Source organism: Phalaenopsis equestris, unplaced genomic scaffold, assembly GCF_001263595.1.
Source record: "Phalaenopsis equestris unplaced genomic scaffold, ASM126359v1 Scaffold000347, whole genome shotgun sequence".
In the NCBI taxonomy this organism is placed as follows: Eukaryota; Viridiplantae; Streptophyta; class Magnoliopsida; order Asparagales; family Orchidaceae; genus Phalaenopsis; species Phalaenopsis equestris.
Window position 1 is genome coordinate 1,238,233 of NW_018164789.1, and position 14,000 is coordinate 1,252,232.

Sequence of the window (14,000 nt, forward strand, 5' to 3'; positions counted from 1 at the left end):
GTACCTTGGTGTATGCTTTTTGCTGATGATATCCTTCTCGTGGATAAAACGAGAGAAAAAGCCCAGGAAAAACTTGAATTATCAAGGTCTACGTTGGAGTCTAAAGGCCTTCATCTAAGTAGAACTAAAATTGAATACATGGAATGTTATTTTAGTAGTAGTAGCTTTAGTGACAAAAGTGTGATTTTGGGTGATCAAATTATTAGAATGTGTGATCGATTTAGATACCTTGGGTCCGTTGCTCAAAGCGATGGTGATATAGATGAGGATGTTAATAGTAGAATTCAAGTTGGTTGGTTGAAGTGGAGGAATGCTTCGGGCCTTTTGTATGATAGAAAAGTACCGCTTGAACTGAAAGGAAAATTTTATAAGATGGTGGTGAGACCTGCAATGCTCTATGGCACTGAATGTTGGCCTTTAAAAAAGAAGCATAATAAAAAGTTAAGTGTTGCCAAGATGAGAATGATTAGGTGGATGAGTGGCTTTACACTGAGACAAAATGCCGTGATGGGGTTGGTGTAGCTCCTGTGACGGACAAAATTAGAGAAAGTCGTCTTAGATGGTTTGGTCACATTAAACGTCGACCATCTGATGATTCAATTAGGAGAGTAGATGTTCTAGGTTCGACTTGTGTTAAGAAAGGCAGAGGTAGACCTAGGAAGACTTGGGCTTATTGTATAAAAAAATGATCTTAATTTACTAGAACTAAAGGAAAATATAACACTAAACATGATGCAATGGAGAAAAAGGATTCATGTAGCCGACCCCACGTAGTCGGATTAAGGCTTTGTTGTTGTTGTTGTAATGGACAAAATAGTGAGATGTTTGGACTTCTCCAAATGTTGAATAATTTTAGTTGAAACTTTTTTCCTTATTAAATTAGGACATAGGATTTATTTATACATTATTATTTAGAGATGTCAACAAACCAAACAACTCGCATCTTTTGAGATGTTTGTAAACCAAACATCCCTTTAGAATCACTATGACAAAGGGCACAACAACAACAACAACAACAAAGCCTTAATCCCACTAAATGATGAAAGTAGGGCTATTGAACATGCCAATAGTGAGAGCACATGAAAACAGATGGCGTTAGATGGTGGAAAATCTAATAATACTAAGATTTATAAATGATTATAAGAAATTTAGAAGGTATGCCGAATGGATAACAAATAAAATGAAAGCTAAACTTAAATCCTTAGCCTTAACATGTGTATTTGTTGTTTATACTCTCACCGAAAAGGGGTATAATGTTTTAATCCTATTTTTTTAAAAAATATTTGTTTCTATGAATGCCACCTTTTTTTAATTATACCCCTTTTTTGACCTCATGTCCATTGGGGGAATGGACAAAACAAAGATTTAACTACTATTTTTTGGAACTTTCTTCAAGTAGAGGGCTCACAAATTAATATCTCCTTAACCTTGATTGTTCAGCCTAAAAATAAAAGCTATATAATATCTGGAAAAAGTGGGTCGAGTTTTTTAGATATTGAAGACGATTCAATCTTTTATATAGCGCCATGTCGTGATGCTCATAATCTTATAATAACTAATAAAGATGAAACAAGAAGAACCAAGATATTGATACCATTGAACATTGTTTACTCACAACAAAGGACAACTCAAAAGAAAATTCTACATATCCTTTGCATTGCCCATATTCCATGAATCCTCTAGGTAATGTCCTTACTGAGCCTTTACCCCATGGTTAGTTCACTTCATCTTTGAGTTTTAAATCTTCTTGTCCTTAACCTAAGTTTAGACCTATAACAACTAATAAAGGGGGATGGGACAAAACAAAAATTTGACGGCTATTTTTTAGAAATTTCTTTAAATCAAAGGCTCTCAAAATAATTTCATAACAACTAACAAAGAGGAAACAAGAAAAAGAACTACGAAATTGGTATCATTTGACATTGTCTGCTCACGACAAATGACAACTCAAAATAAAAAGTTTACATATTCTTTGGATTGCCCATGATCTATGAATCCTCTAGGCAATGAGCTTTTGCCCATGATCAGTTCACTTCATCTTCGAGTTTTGAGAATTCTAATCCCGAATCTAAGTTTAGCCCCAATTCTTAACTTAATAATTCTAGTCATGTCATTGCTGCTTATAAGGGGGTGAGGTCTTACCCCTAACATCCGTTATCTCATTATGTGTCATATGAAAATCTCTCATCTAATTTTCAGGCTTTTACCACACATTTGTCTTGCATAGAGATTCTAATATTGTGTAGGATTCTCTGAAAGTTTTTAAGTTGAAGGAGTCTGTCTTCGAGGAGATGAAAGCTTTAGGGAAAAAATAACACATAAAAATTTGTTGACCTACCTAGAGGAAAGAAAACTATCAAATACAAATGAGTGTTTACAGTCAAGTATAATTATGATGAATCTCTAGAACAGTACAATACTCGACTGATTGCCAAGGGATGCACTCAGACCTATGACATCGATTACTTGGAGACATTCGCCCTTGTCGCAAAATACACTATATTAGAGTTCTTATGTTACTTGCAGCTAATCTTGAATGTCCTCTTCAATAGTTGGATATAAAAATGCATTTCTCCCTGGGGACTTAGAGTAAAAAGTGTACATGGATGCACTTCGAGGTTATAGTAGGATGTTCGACACAAAGAAGTGCAAACTAAAAATATTCTTGTACAGGTTGAATTAGTCATCAAAGAGCAAGGTTTGAGAAGTTTACATTGTTAGTTAAAGGTCAGGAGTATACTCAATGACAAAGAGATCATATAATATCCTTCAGACATTCAAAAGATGGGAAGATAGCCATACTGATCGTGTTTTTGGACGATATAATTCACTAGAGATGACGTAGATGAATGAACCAATTGAAGACTTCCGTTCATTAGTTTTTGAGACCAATGACTTAGGATCTCTGAGGTATTTCCTTGGCATGTAGGTTGCTAGATCTAAGGGATTGTTGTTTTCTAATGGAATTATGTTTTTGATCTCCCGAAGAAATCTGATATGCGTGGTTGTAGGCCTCCAAACACTTCAATTGATCACAATCAGAAGCTAGAAGATAAGAAGAATGGTGACCCAGTGAATGCAACTCGATATCAAAAGTTGGCGGGAAAGTTGATATACTTATCACATATACTGCCATAAATCGCCTTTGCTTTAAGTTTGGTAAGTCAATTTATACTCTCTAAGAAACACTTTAAAGCAGTTAACAAAGTTCTTAGATACCTGAGTATAATAGGTAAGGGTTTACCATTTTGTAAGACCACACAACAAAATATTGAGGCATATACCAATGCAGATTGTATAGGCTCAATTGTTGACCGGAGATCGACGTTCGTATACTGTACTTATATATGGGGAAATCCGGTTACATGACAAAGTAAGGAACATAATGTGGTGACAATGAGTAGTATCGAGGCAGGATGTCAAGCTATGACTAATAGAGTATGTGAGATGATGACTAAAGAGAATTCTTGAAGAGCTACTGATTCCGATAGTCATGCCAATGATGTTATATTATTACAATAAAGCGGCTATAAGCATTGTAGAAAATCCAGTATAACTTGATTGCACAAAACATGTGGAGATTGATAGAGACTTCATAAAAGAGAAGTTTGATTGTGGAGCTATTTGCACGCCTTTCACTCCGACAATGCAAACAATAGCATATATCTTCACCAAAATAATTTTTAGGCTACTTTTAAGTTCCTTGTAAGCAAGTTGGGCTTGATAGATATCATGCTAGAACTTGAGGGGGTGTCGGAATTTTAAATTTTTTCCCTTTTAGTATCTTTTATTCTTTATTATTTAAAATTTTTAGAATTAGTTATTATTGGTACTGTCTAATTATTTTTTTCCAGCATGAGGATCGTATGGCTTTCCTTATGTGGTAGCCTTCCCATGTTATTTATATTGTAACCAGATCTTAGAAAATTGAAGAGGAATAATTATTTTTTCCCTCCCAAAAATTACAATAACAAAATGAAGAGGCATTGAGAATTGAATTGGCTAGACTGGTGTGAGTCCATTGTCTGTTCTCTAAGCACCTCATTTGAAACAAAAGATGCATTTCACATTTATGGCAAAGAGAGTGTCACTCCTCATCAATCTTGCATTAAATACTTTTATCTTGATGACCTTTATTTATGGAGTTGAACCCTCAATAGCAAACTAACGTATTCAATAATGTTGAGTAAAATAATTCTAATTTCCATTAAAAGAATATGCAGTCCAATGAACGACTTATAATTCTTAAGATATAAACATAATTGTATATTATACATGGATGAGCTGAACTCCAGATATGCTTGATGCCATTGGGGCTATCATTCTTAGTTCCCGGGCTAAAGTTCTTATGCACATTAGTTACCACAAGCTCAAAGGATAAAGGACTTAAACTTACCAAAAGAGGAAGACAAAATATTTAATCTTTGAAAGCATAAATATTATTTATCTTGATATATATGCCAACATAGAAGTATTATGTTGTTTGATATCCATGCCATGGATAATGTTGTGATTTCTGCTGTGCATCCCACTTGGTCTAATTGTTGGGTGCCCTGTATCGAAGCATAAGGTCTCTAACTTAAGGCTTAACACACCTAGTGGTTGGGTGCTTTGTCTTTAACCACAAGGTCTCTAGTTTAAGGGTTAACAAATATGATTGCGTGAGCAAAAAGTTAAAAAAAAAAAATGATTTTCACTAAGGATGCAAAGATGAATTGATAGGGTTTGTGTAGTTCCAGTGGCAGACAAAATTAGAGAGTCGTTTTAGATGGTTTGATCACATTAAACGCCGACCATTCGATGAACCGGTTATGATAGTAGATGTTTTAGATTGGACTTATGTTAAAAAAGGCAGAGGTAGACCTAGAAAGGCTTGGGTATATTATATAAAAATGATCTTAAATTATTAGAATTAAATGAATATATGGGATACAATAGAGAAAAATATTCATGTAGCCGACCCCACTTAGTGGGATAAACACTTGTTGTTGTTGTTGTACTAAGGATGCAAAGATGTTTTTAATAAAAATGTAATGATAGGTGATGATTTTTAATTCTAAGTGTAGGGGAAGCATATCATAGGATTTCACAATTTGTTATATGTACATATGCAAGTGTAAGACACGTGGAACTCAAAGAAAGCATTTTGAAGGCTGAAGAGCGTATGATCCACCTATAGTGTGTTAACACATAAAATTACTTCAGCCATGAGGTGTCGTATTTCATTATAAAGATAAGACACTCATCATCATTTGCCTTATCCAGTTTATTTGTGGTTAACACATTTATTATTATTATTATTATTTTGTTCTTTTCTATTTATGTAGTGTCCAAGGTTCTAATTTTTGAGTGAAGTTATTATTGTAGTCCTAATATAATGTCTTTTTACTTAACCAAAAAAAATAGTATTTGCAATATATTTAGTACAAAATACCATCGCTTTGTTAAATATTAATCTTTTAATGTAAAAAGTGGAACTTACAAAAATATTATTTTACCAAGTATTGTAAATATATTGCAAGTATTCATATTTTTGTTTAAAATATGACAATAAAATAACTTATTGATAGCATTAGGTGGTACAAGTTTAATGAATAAGATGCTATAACTAAGTTAGAATGATACGATGAAATTTTAAAATGCTTTATTCCTTGTATATTTCAATAAACAAACAAGTAAAAAGGAATAAAAGAGAAGGATACGAAATTTAGCTCTATTTGAATTTGTTTCCTTCAACTCCTTTACCTTTGGTCATAATTTACATGTATGATAGTTTTTCGCTTCACCCTCACATCACACTTGTATCCTACATTATATTTGTAGCTGTAGATCGTCAACATTGCAATCTAAAATATTTCTACCTCTTTCCGTAACTCTACAGATTTTCTCCTTTTTCATGCTCATTTATAGTTGCTGGTGTTAGTTGTCCTTTGGACTCATTCTTTCTCTGCTACTTCATTATTGCTATAGCTACAAACCATTAACATTGCCAACTAGAATGTTTCTTGCTCCCCCCTTCCTCTGGCATCTGCAAGTTTTGTCATGCTCACTTATAAATATCACCACAGTCCTGCTACTTTATCGTTCTGTTTCTTTTATTCCACATCTGGGCTTTCATAAGTAGTCGGTTACTTGGTCGGACAACAAAGCTAAATATATGGGATCTAATTCATTCTACTCGGACCATATTTGTCCTCTTTTTGGTTCGTGTTCAAGTTTTATTTAATCACTATCTGTTCTGGGCTGATTGGTGATCATTATTTAAATCCCTCCTCAGAACTCTTGAAGGGGACGAGAGAGGCTTTAGTTGGGAGAGGTTATGGTGTGGTAAGCATCCCACGCTACAATTATGATACATTAATAACATCTATTTTCTTTTGGACTTTGATCAAAATGTTAGCTTTGAAGTAATAAGGAGTTCTAATCACTTTTAAATTATATTTTCTTCTTTTAAGTTTCAATTTTACATTTTATACGCTTCACTATGCTATAATTTAATGCTTTTTAAATGCAAAATATATATTCATCACTGAATTTCTGCGACCTCTCTGCCTGCATCATACCTAACTTTATTAGTTGCCTTTGATTTCGAATGACACTGTTTTCCATGCTAGTATATGAAATTTAGTCAATATTTCTTAATTATTCATGTTAATGATGGAAATCTAGTGGTTTTTTCCCTTTTTTCTTTCAGTCTTTAAATGTTGCTAGGGGGATCACATCCTGTCTTGCAAAAATCTTTTTTAATATCTTACAAAAATCTTTTTTTAATGTTGTAACAGAATGGATGTCGCAATTTAATTCTCAATGCGAAAGTGTAGCAATGTAATTCATGTTAGAACTTCATCTACTTTTATTTAGAATTTTAAAACTTTTTGGTCGAATCATGCTTTAAATCCTGATTATCATTGTTCTAATGATTTGTTGTAGTAAAATTTCATTATATAAGTTTAAACTTAAGCGAGTTACCTATGGGTTTTTTTTGCTTCATGCTTCATTTGCAAATACCTTTTGTCAGACAGCTGGAAGTAATAAATTCTCTACCGTGATTGAATTTCTACGACGTCAACTTCATAAAGATACTCTGGTAAGGCTGTTCTTTATGAAAATACTATTATGAAAATACTAGCTGTTTAATTGTTGCACTTGCATTAGTACTGTTATGGTAACTTCCGCCATCTTTTGGCAGTTCGTGTACGTCAACAGTGCATTTTCTCCAAATCCAGATGAATTGATGATTGATCTCTACAATGTAGGTGGTATATGCGTGACAAATTTTAGTTCTTTTTAGTTTGAAAATAATTATCTCTGTTAGAGCTCTATTGGAATTTACCATTTTTCTTAAGATATCCACATCCAAAAAACACACGATGCATGTGGGAGTAGATTTTTGCTTATCATTACAACAAAATACTCTGATATTGAATGCATACAACTTACCATTCTTTGAAGCAAGAAAATAAATCATGTGCGCAGTAATAAAACAAAATTTATAGTACAATTTTTGAAAGCATCACGTAAATTTTAGAAAGTCTCATCTTAAGGCTACTTTCTAACTGCAATAATAACGATAATGATGCAACTATTTTAAAAGGCTATGTAAAATTAATTTAACTATTAATTGGTTTAATATTTTATATAATCTAATTTTGAAGGATAATAAAAGTAAAGTTTAACATAAAATTGGTCTATTTAAAGTTAAATTGAATTAAAAATTAGCTTGTTCATTTAGAATATTTAATACTCATATTAGCCATTGTAATATTTTAATATCAAGATTTAAAGTATGAATATTTAAAATTAGTTCAAGGTTATGACACCGTTCGAAGAATCCTAAATGGTGTTTAAGGATCATATTTAGTAGGGAGGGATTGTGGAACAATTAGAGAAAGAGAATACATGACATTGGTGCGGTTTGGAGTGGGATTCAAGAAGTTTGGAAAATGTCTGAGCTAAAAACATCAAGGAAGCTGGTGGCTCCTCGAGCAGTGAAGCACATACAAGAAAAAGCTCTAACACCTGTTCTCTTCAATGTACAAACTCACGACTTGAAGAAGAAGAAGATGGTACAACTCTTTGAATAGGAAAATTTCAGAGAAATAAATCTCTACTATTATCAAATCAAAGCCAAAATTCTAGAGTAAGAAAAATAACTATATATAAATACTTTTCCCTCACAATTGACATAATTCTATTTGAACTATTATGAACAATAGCCCACAAGCTTGGCGTCAATTTGAAGGTGTGAAGTTTCCTGCTCTGATTCTCATGGGATGAGATTCCATCCCTAGCTCGATCTCGTGTAAATGGGGATCACAGAATCACAGAGCTACTCATGTGTCACTCTTCTCGGATAGGAGAGAATTCACCTTCTTTATTGGAAGCTCCCAGTTCCTCGTAGTACGATGACAAGTCGGTGACATTAAATGTAGCAGGAATACTGTAGTCTCCTTGTACATATTTGTCATTGATCTTCATTGTGATTTTGAATGAACCATTAGCTATAAGCTTGAGTTTCCTAAAGAGCATGCATGAAACCTCTCATTATTATTGTGATCAATATTAAGTCATTTTCCTTAAAGACCTGAGATTTTTTAGATTTGTTCGTCTCCCTCTGATATTTAACATTTTTCTTAGCAAGTTATGTTCTCACCTACTCATGTAATGTCTGAATATGCCTGACTCTCTATGCTTGTTCAATAGCTGGATGTATCAACATTAACATCAATGGAGTGAGAGGACCTTGCCAATATACAATCTCAAATGGGTTGAGACCTATGGACTGGCTACTGGATTGGTTATAGGCACTCAACTTGTGAATATTCTGCTGCTTAATGTTCTTTCCCACAAAACACTTGAGTAGATTTTTCAAATTATATTTCACAACCTATGTCTGACAATTCATTTTTGGGTGTGTTGCTGTACTAAATTGGACCTTTGTACCTAACTTACCCCATAAAGTTATTTAGAAGTGGCTAAAAAATTTTACACTTCTGTGCGAATTGATGTTCTTTGGTGTACGATGTAGGCAAATTATTTTTTTGAAGTATAAATCTGCAATGTGTGATGCGTCCATTATCTTATGGCAACGAACAAAATGTGCAATTTTGGAGTAAGATGTCTATCATTATCATAACAGGATCTTTATTGTGTCCATGGCAAACCCACAGCAAAGTCCATGCTCAATCTAACCAAAGTGCCTCTGAAGTGGGACGAGGAGTCTATAAGTCTGTATTTTGTCCTTGAGGTTTATTCAAACGAATACCCTACATTGTCTGACATGTCTTTTCATATCTTGTACCAACCTAAGCCAATATAAATACTCTTTTACTAAGAAATGCCTTGTCCATGCTAAAGTGTCTTATCATGTTTCCATTATGACACTAGCCTTGACCTTTATTGGGTCTATCTCAATGTTGGTTGCTGAAATAATGCACCCTTGGAAGCATGTCTGTAGGGTGTTAGCAGAGGGCACTTCTTCGGGTGGTCATATAACTTCTATGTTCGAAAAACTCCCAACGCATGTTACAAGTGCTACAAGTGTTCTTCTTTTGAACGATTGTATACCAATATGCCGACAAAGTACACAACCACAAACTGCCCAATGTAAGCTTAATACTATTTTTCATTAGTCGCATGAAAGTGCTTGGTGCCTTGAACAACTCAAAGGACTAATTACTGTCTACTCATACAGTCCATCTAATGTCTTAAAAGCTTTGTTTCACTCTTTTCATAGTCTCATCTTGATTTAGTGCCAACCAGTGCACAAGTCGATTTCAAAGAAGGCACTGGTTCCATGTCTAGTTAAGTAAATCATCAAATTTTGAAATGAGAAATTGGTACTTGATAATGATCTTTTTTATGACTATTATTAATGCCCATCTCCATGATCCACTCTTTTTTGACTCAATCAAAACTGGTACGACATATGGATTGGTGGTCTCACGAACTAGTCCACGGGTTAGTTCATCAACTTGTTTCTGCAGCTCCTCATACTCTGTTGGTCGCATTTAGTATTTAGTGGATTCATTGGTTCGGGAGCACCAGTGATGGGCCTATAACATGTTGAATCCCTCATTAGGATGACAATCTAAATAGCAGGGTGGCAGTCAAAAAATTTTAGAATTTCTCCAATAGAGGTCTTTATACTTAAGGTATCGACTCCTTTATCTCATTGCCCTCTAACATCAATAAGACATCCAACTGATGCATCTCTCATGGCTTGTAGAAATATAGCATGAGGCACTATAACTCCTGTCTCTGTCTGTGTACTCATCAATACTAATTATTTAGTGACATAAGTAAAATACGTTTTCAGTTGAATGCAGATGCCTCGCGTCAAGAGGAATCACAAAATCCACATACGCAGGAACGAATCGGGATGTGATTTGTCTCGGGAGGAGATTGTAGCGGGAAAATTCCCACTCTTTGCCTGTAACACATTCTGCGGGCCCTTATTCAGTATATTTTAACTTATAATTAGGTTTTCATTTATTCATTAATATAAATTTATTATGTGGAACTTGGTCAAGGGGACTTTTATTTATATAGTTTGAAGACTTTTTTTCTCTGTTTTCTCTAATTAAATGTTTTTTTTTCTTAGGTGGTGTGCCTATAAAATGATTGAATCGAAGCGGCCTTTTCTCTTTGAAGTTTGAAGACTTCCTCTCCGAACTTGCTGCCACGTGCCGTTTAACAACAACAACTTGTTGTTTCTTCACAATCAGCTTGTTGTCCAGTTGTTGTTTACGCCGTATTTCATTCTTCATTACTGCTTACACCTCCGCTACCCATCCTAAATTTACCTAACCCTTTTTTGTGTTCTCTCTTTCACTATCTAGAAACCCTAGAATAGTGTCATATTCATTGATAGACAAGTAGTTGTTTTCATGACCATTATGAAGTGTATCCTATCATACTCGATACTCCCACGATCGAATGAAAAAAATGTTACATATTTCATCACAGGATATCACACCACATCTAATCATACAACTTGACTCTAATTAAAAAATTTACCACATCTATTGTCAACATTGATCTCATTTACCCTTTTCAACAAAGTCAGAGAATATAATTGGGAATGTGTTAGACCAACATCAATAATGTTTTTTGCTGCGTTGAGCCCACCATAGTTTGAAGATTTATTTGAGGTGCAAGGCTAAAATAAAAATTTAGTCATTGTCAATTATTATTCTGGGATATAAATAGGGCTAATATGTTTATTGTTGTGTTATGTTATGTGTGATTGTTGTCTTGAATCTTAGGGTTAGGGTTTGAGAGAGATCACCTACCTCTCAAATGAGGTAATAGGGCTAGAATTTGAGAGAGATCGCCTACCTCTTGAGTTATAAGTGTTTATCCTTTACGTATTTGGGTTGTATTGTTTTGTGTTGATGAAATAAAATATTGTTTGCCCAAATCTCTGTCAAAGTTTATCCCTTTGCTATCAAATTGATATTTGAGCATTGGATTCTAGGAAGCATTTTGGGAATCTGACAGGATTGCGGAGCTTACAAATGACATCATAACTAGAAACAATCATGATTCAAGCTAGCTGGGAAGCAACAAAGGGATTGCAGTATACGGGGCGCCACATTTGTGACCGGACTGTGCAAAGCAATTGCGCTTCAAGTTAAGTTGGAAGCCAACGACGGGATCACATCTTACCATCACGTCCCAAAATTCTCCTTTGTTCATAGGAAAGGGGACTCTCCACGCATTCTACACGCATTGGATTGAGGAGAAAATGCCAGAGCAAGAAGATCCAAGTGCAAGTGATGGAGGAGAGGAGTGAATTAGAGACTTCTTCAATGTATAAGTGTGTTTGTAACATCAATATTTCAATTAGAGGAGGAAGAGATATTAGTGCAATCTTCTTAATCTTGTTCTATCATTTAAACATTTGCTTGTGTTATTTATTATGAATGAAATGAAATTGTTGTTGTTTTCAAGCATGTTTACTAACTATAATTTCTATTTTCCTTTGAATTGGATGTTGAAATGTAAGGTTCGGATCAACTTGCCTGATTTTCACTGTAATTTGTATTAGGTGGTGATTTAAGCTTCTATTCTTTTTTTACATTTATCCTAGCTAGCTGGATTGTTAAAACATGTTGTGAACTTTGAATTTCAGTAGAATTCTTGGGGAACAATTAGGTTAAATCACATTAATTTAGGGGAATAGAGATTAGTGCAATCTTTTAGGGAGAAATGGAATCCTGAGCTAAACACTTGTTTTAGGGAACTAAGTTTGTATGTTTGTCGAACCTTCTTAAATGCCTAGGAGGGGATAAGGATGAGTATCCCTCTTGATTGCCATCTACAATTTGAATCACAAATTATGACTTATATTCCTGTAGAATCAATTCAGAGGAGATTTTTTCAAACAACATAAAACTTATTTGAAACTCGTACCTCATTGGCTTAGGATATTTTTATTTTGAAATTTAGTAGTAGTGACTTAATAAAAATATAAAAAAAATCAAACACTCTTGCTAGATTCAAAAACGGTATATTAGAAGTTTTAGTTTTTGAATTTCACTCGTTTCTTGTAGGATCGATATACGAGCTTTGATCCGTATTTTACTTGAACTACACATATACTTATGTGATTTACCAGCGCTTCACAATATTAGGTTCGTATCAAATTTTTGGCGCCATTGTCGGGAAACGACGTTGAATTTTTAATTTTTTAAAAATTTTATCCAGACCATTATGTTTTAGACTTGAAAACTATGGTATTGTGCATTTATTGTAAGTGTTTTGTTGTTTGCTTTGTTATAAACATTCCGAAAATATTGAGTGCGTGCATCTGTTTTGCTGCTTTCTCTTTATTGTCTAAATTCTTGTGTATTGTTTGTTTTATACTTTCAGCACATTATTTGCTAGTTTTTAGTTTTCACTTGTTTTACTCTATTTGTTTAGGGCCACTTCATTAGATCACTCTACTTGTGTATGCGTAGGACTGGAACTTCAGAACTAGCACCGTACTACCTTGAATTAGAAAAAGAATGTAAAAAATCAGAAACTTAAAAAAACTCAAAAAGCAATTAAGAGAGATGACAAATCCACCTCAGGAATAACATTTCAGACCCCTTATAGAATTTGCCAACGCTATGGTAGATGAAATTCATATGAGTATCAATAAGCCTATATCATTCAGGGCAACACTTCCGAACTTAAACCCTAGGAATAACATTTATAGAATTTGCCAACGCTATGTTAGATGAAATTCATATGAGTATCAATAAGCCAATATCATTCAGGGCAACACTTTCGAACTTAAACCTGCTATACATTCAAATGACCCAAAATAATCAAGTCGGGGGCTCACACGTGGAAGATTTTAATCTCATTTAGAAATATGTGCAACTTTTAGATATAACGGTGTCTCGAACGACGCTTTAGACTTAATTTATTATCATGGTCTCTTAGAGATAAAAACTAAAGTTTGGTTGAATTCTTTAGCTCAGGGTCTATAACTACTTGGACTGACTTTGCTAAAAAATTCTTAGCAAAGTATTTCACACCTTAAAAAACTGCCGAACTTACAAATGAATGGCATCACATCTCTCTTTCAGTTGGATGGTGAATCCATATACAATACTTGGGTGATGTTTAAAGAGATGCTCTAGAAGTGCCCAAGCCACGAGACTTATCATTCCAACTTTTTATAACTGACTGATGGGATCTCTTTGGTCATAATAGATGTAGCAACAGGGGGTTCACTCATGTCTAAGCCATTTGCAAAGGCGTATACATTGATTGATGAAATGATGACAAGAAATTTTCAATGGCCATCATATCGATTTAACTCTCAAAAGATAGCTAGCGTAGGGGTGTAAACGAACCGAACACGAACGAACAAAGCTTGTGTTCGTGTTCGGTTCGTTTAAAATTTAGTTTGTTTGAAATAAGCTCGTGTTCGTTTCTTAACGAACGAGCCGAACACAAACCGAACACGAGCTGTTCGCGAACGACGAGTCAGTTTGACATCC

General features: G+C 34.2%; 1 protein-coding gene across 13 annotated transcripts in view; it reads left to right on the forward strand.

The window, feature by feature from the left end:
* LOC110026041 (ubiquitin-like protein ATG12) overlaps positions 1–14,000 on the forward strand; it is a 52,737-nt gene that overhangs the window by 3,613 nt on the left and 35,124 nt on the right. For 6 of the 13 annotated variants that reach the window (XM_020726796.1, XM_020726798.1, XM_020726801.1 and 3 more), the window contains exons 4-5: positions 7,019–7,087; positions 7,190–7,252. The exons of 1 other annotated variant lie outside the window; for it this stretch is intronic. In XM_020726796.1, coding sequence (XP_020582455.1) covers positions 7,019–7,087; positions 7,190–7,252 — 132 coding nt within the window. Of the gene's footprint in view, positions 1–7,018; positions 7,088–7,189; positions 7,257–8,703; positions 8,981–10,603; positions 11,207–11,479; positions 11,522–11,552; positions 11,864–14,000 lie in introns of those variants that run through there. 6 more of the 13 variants (XM_020726797.1, XM_020726805.1, XM_020726795.1 and 3 more) reach the window with 5 other exon arrangements.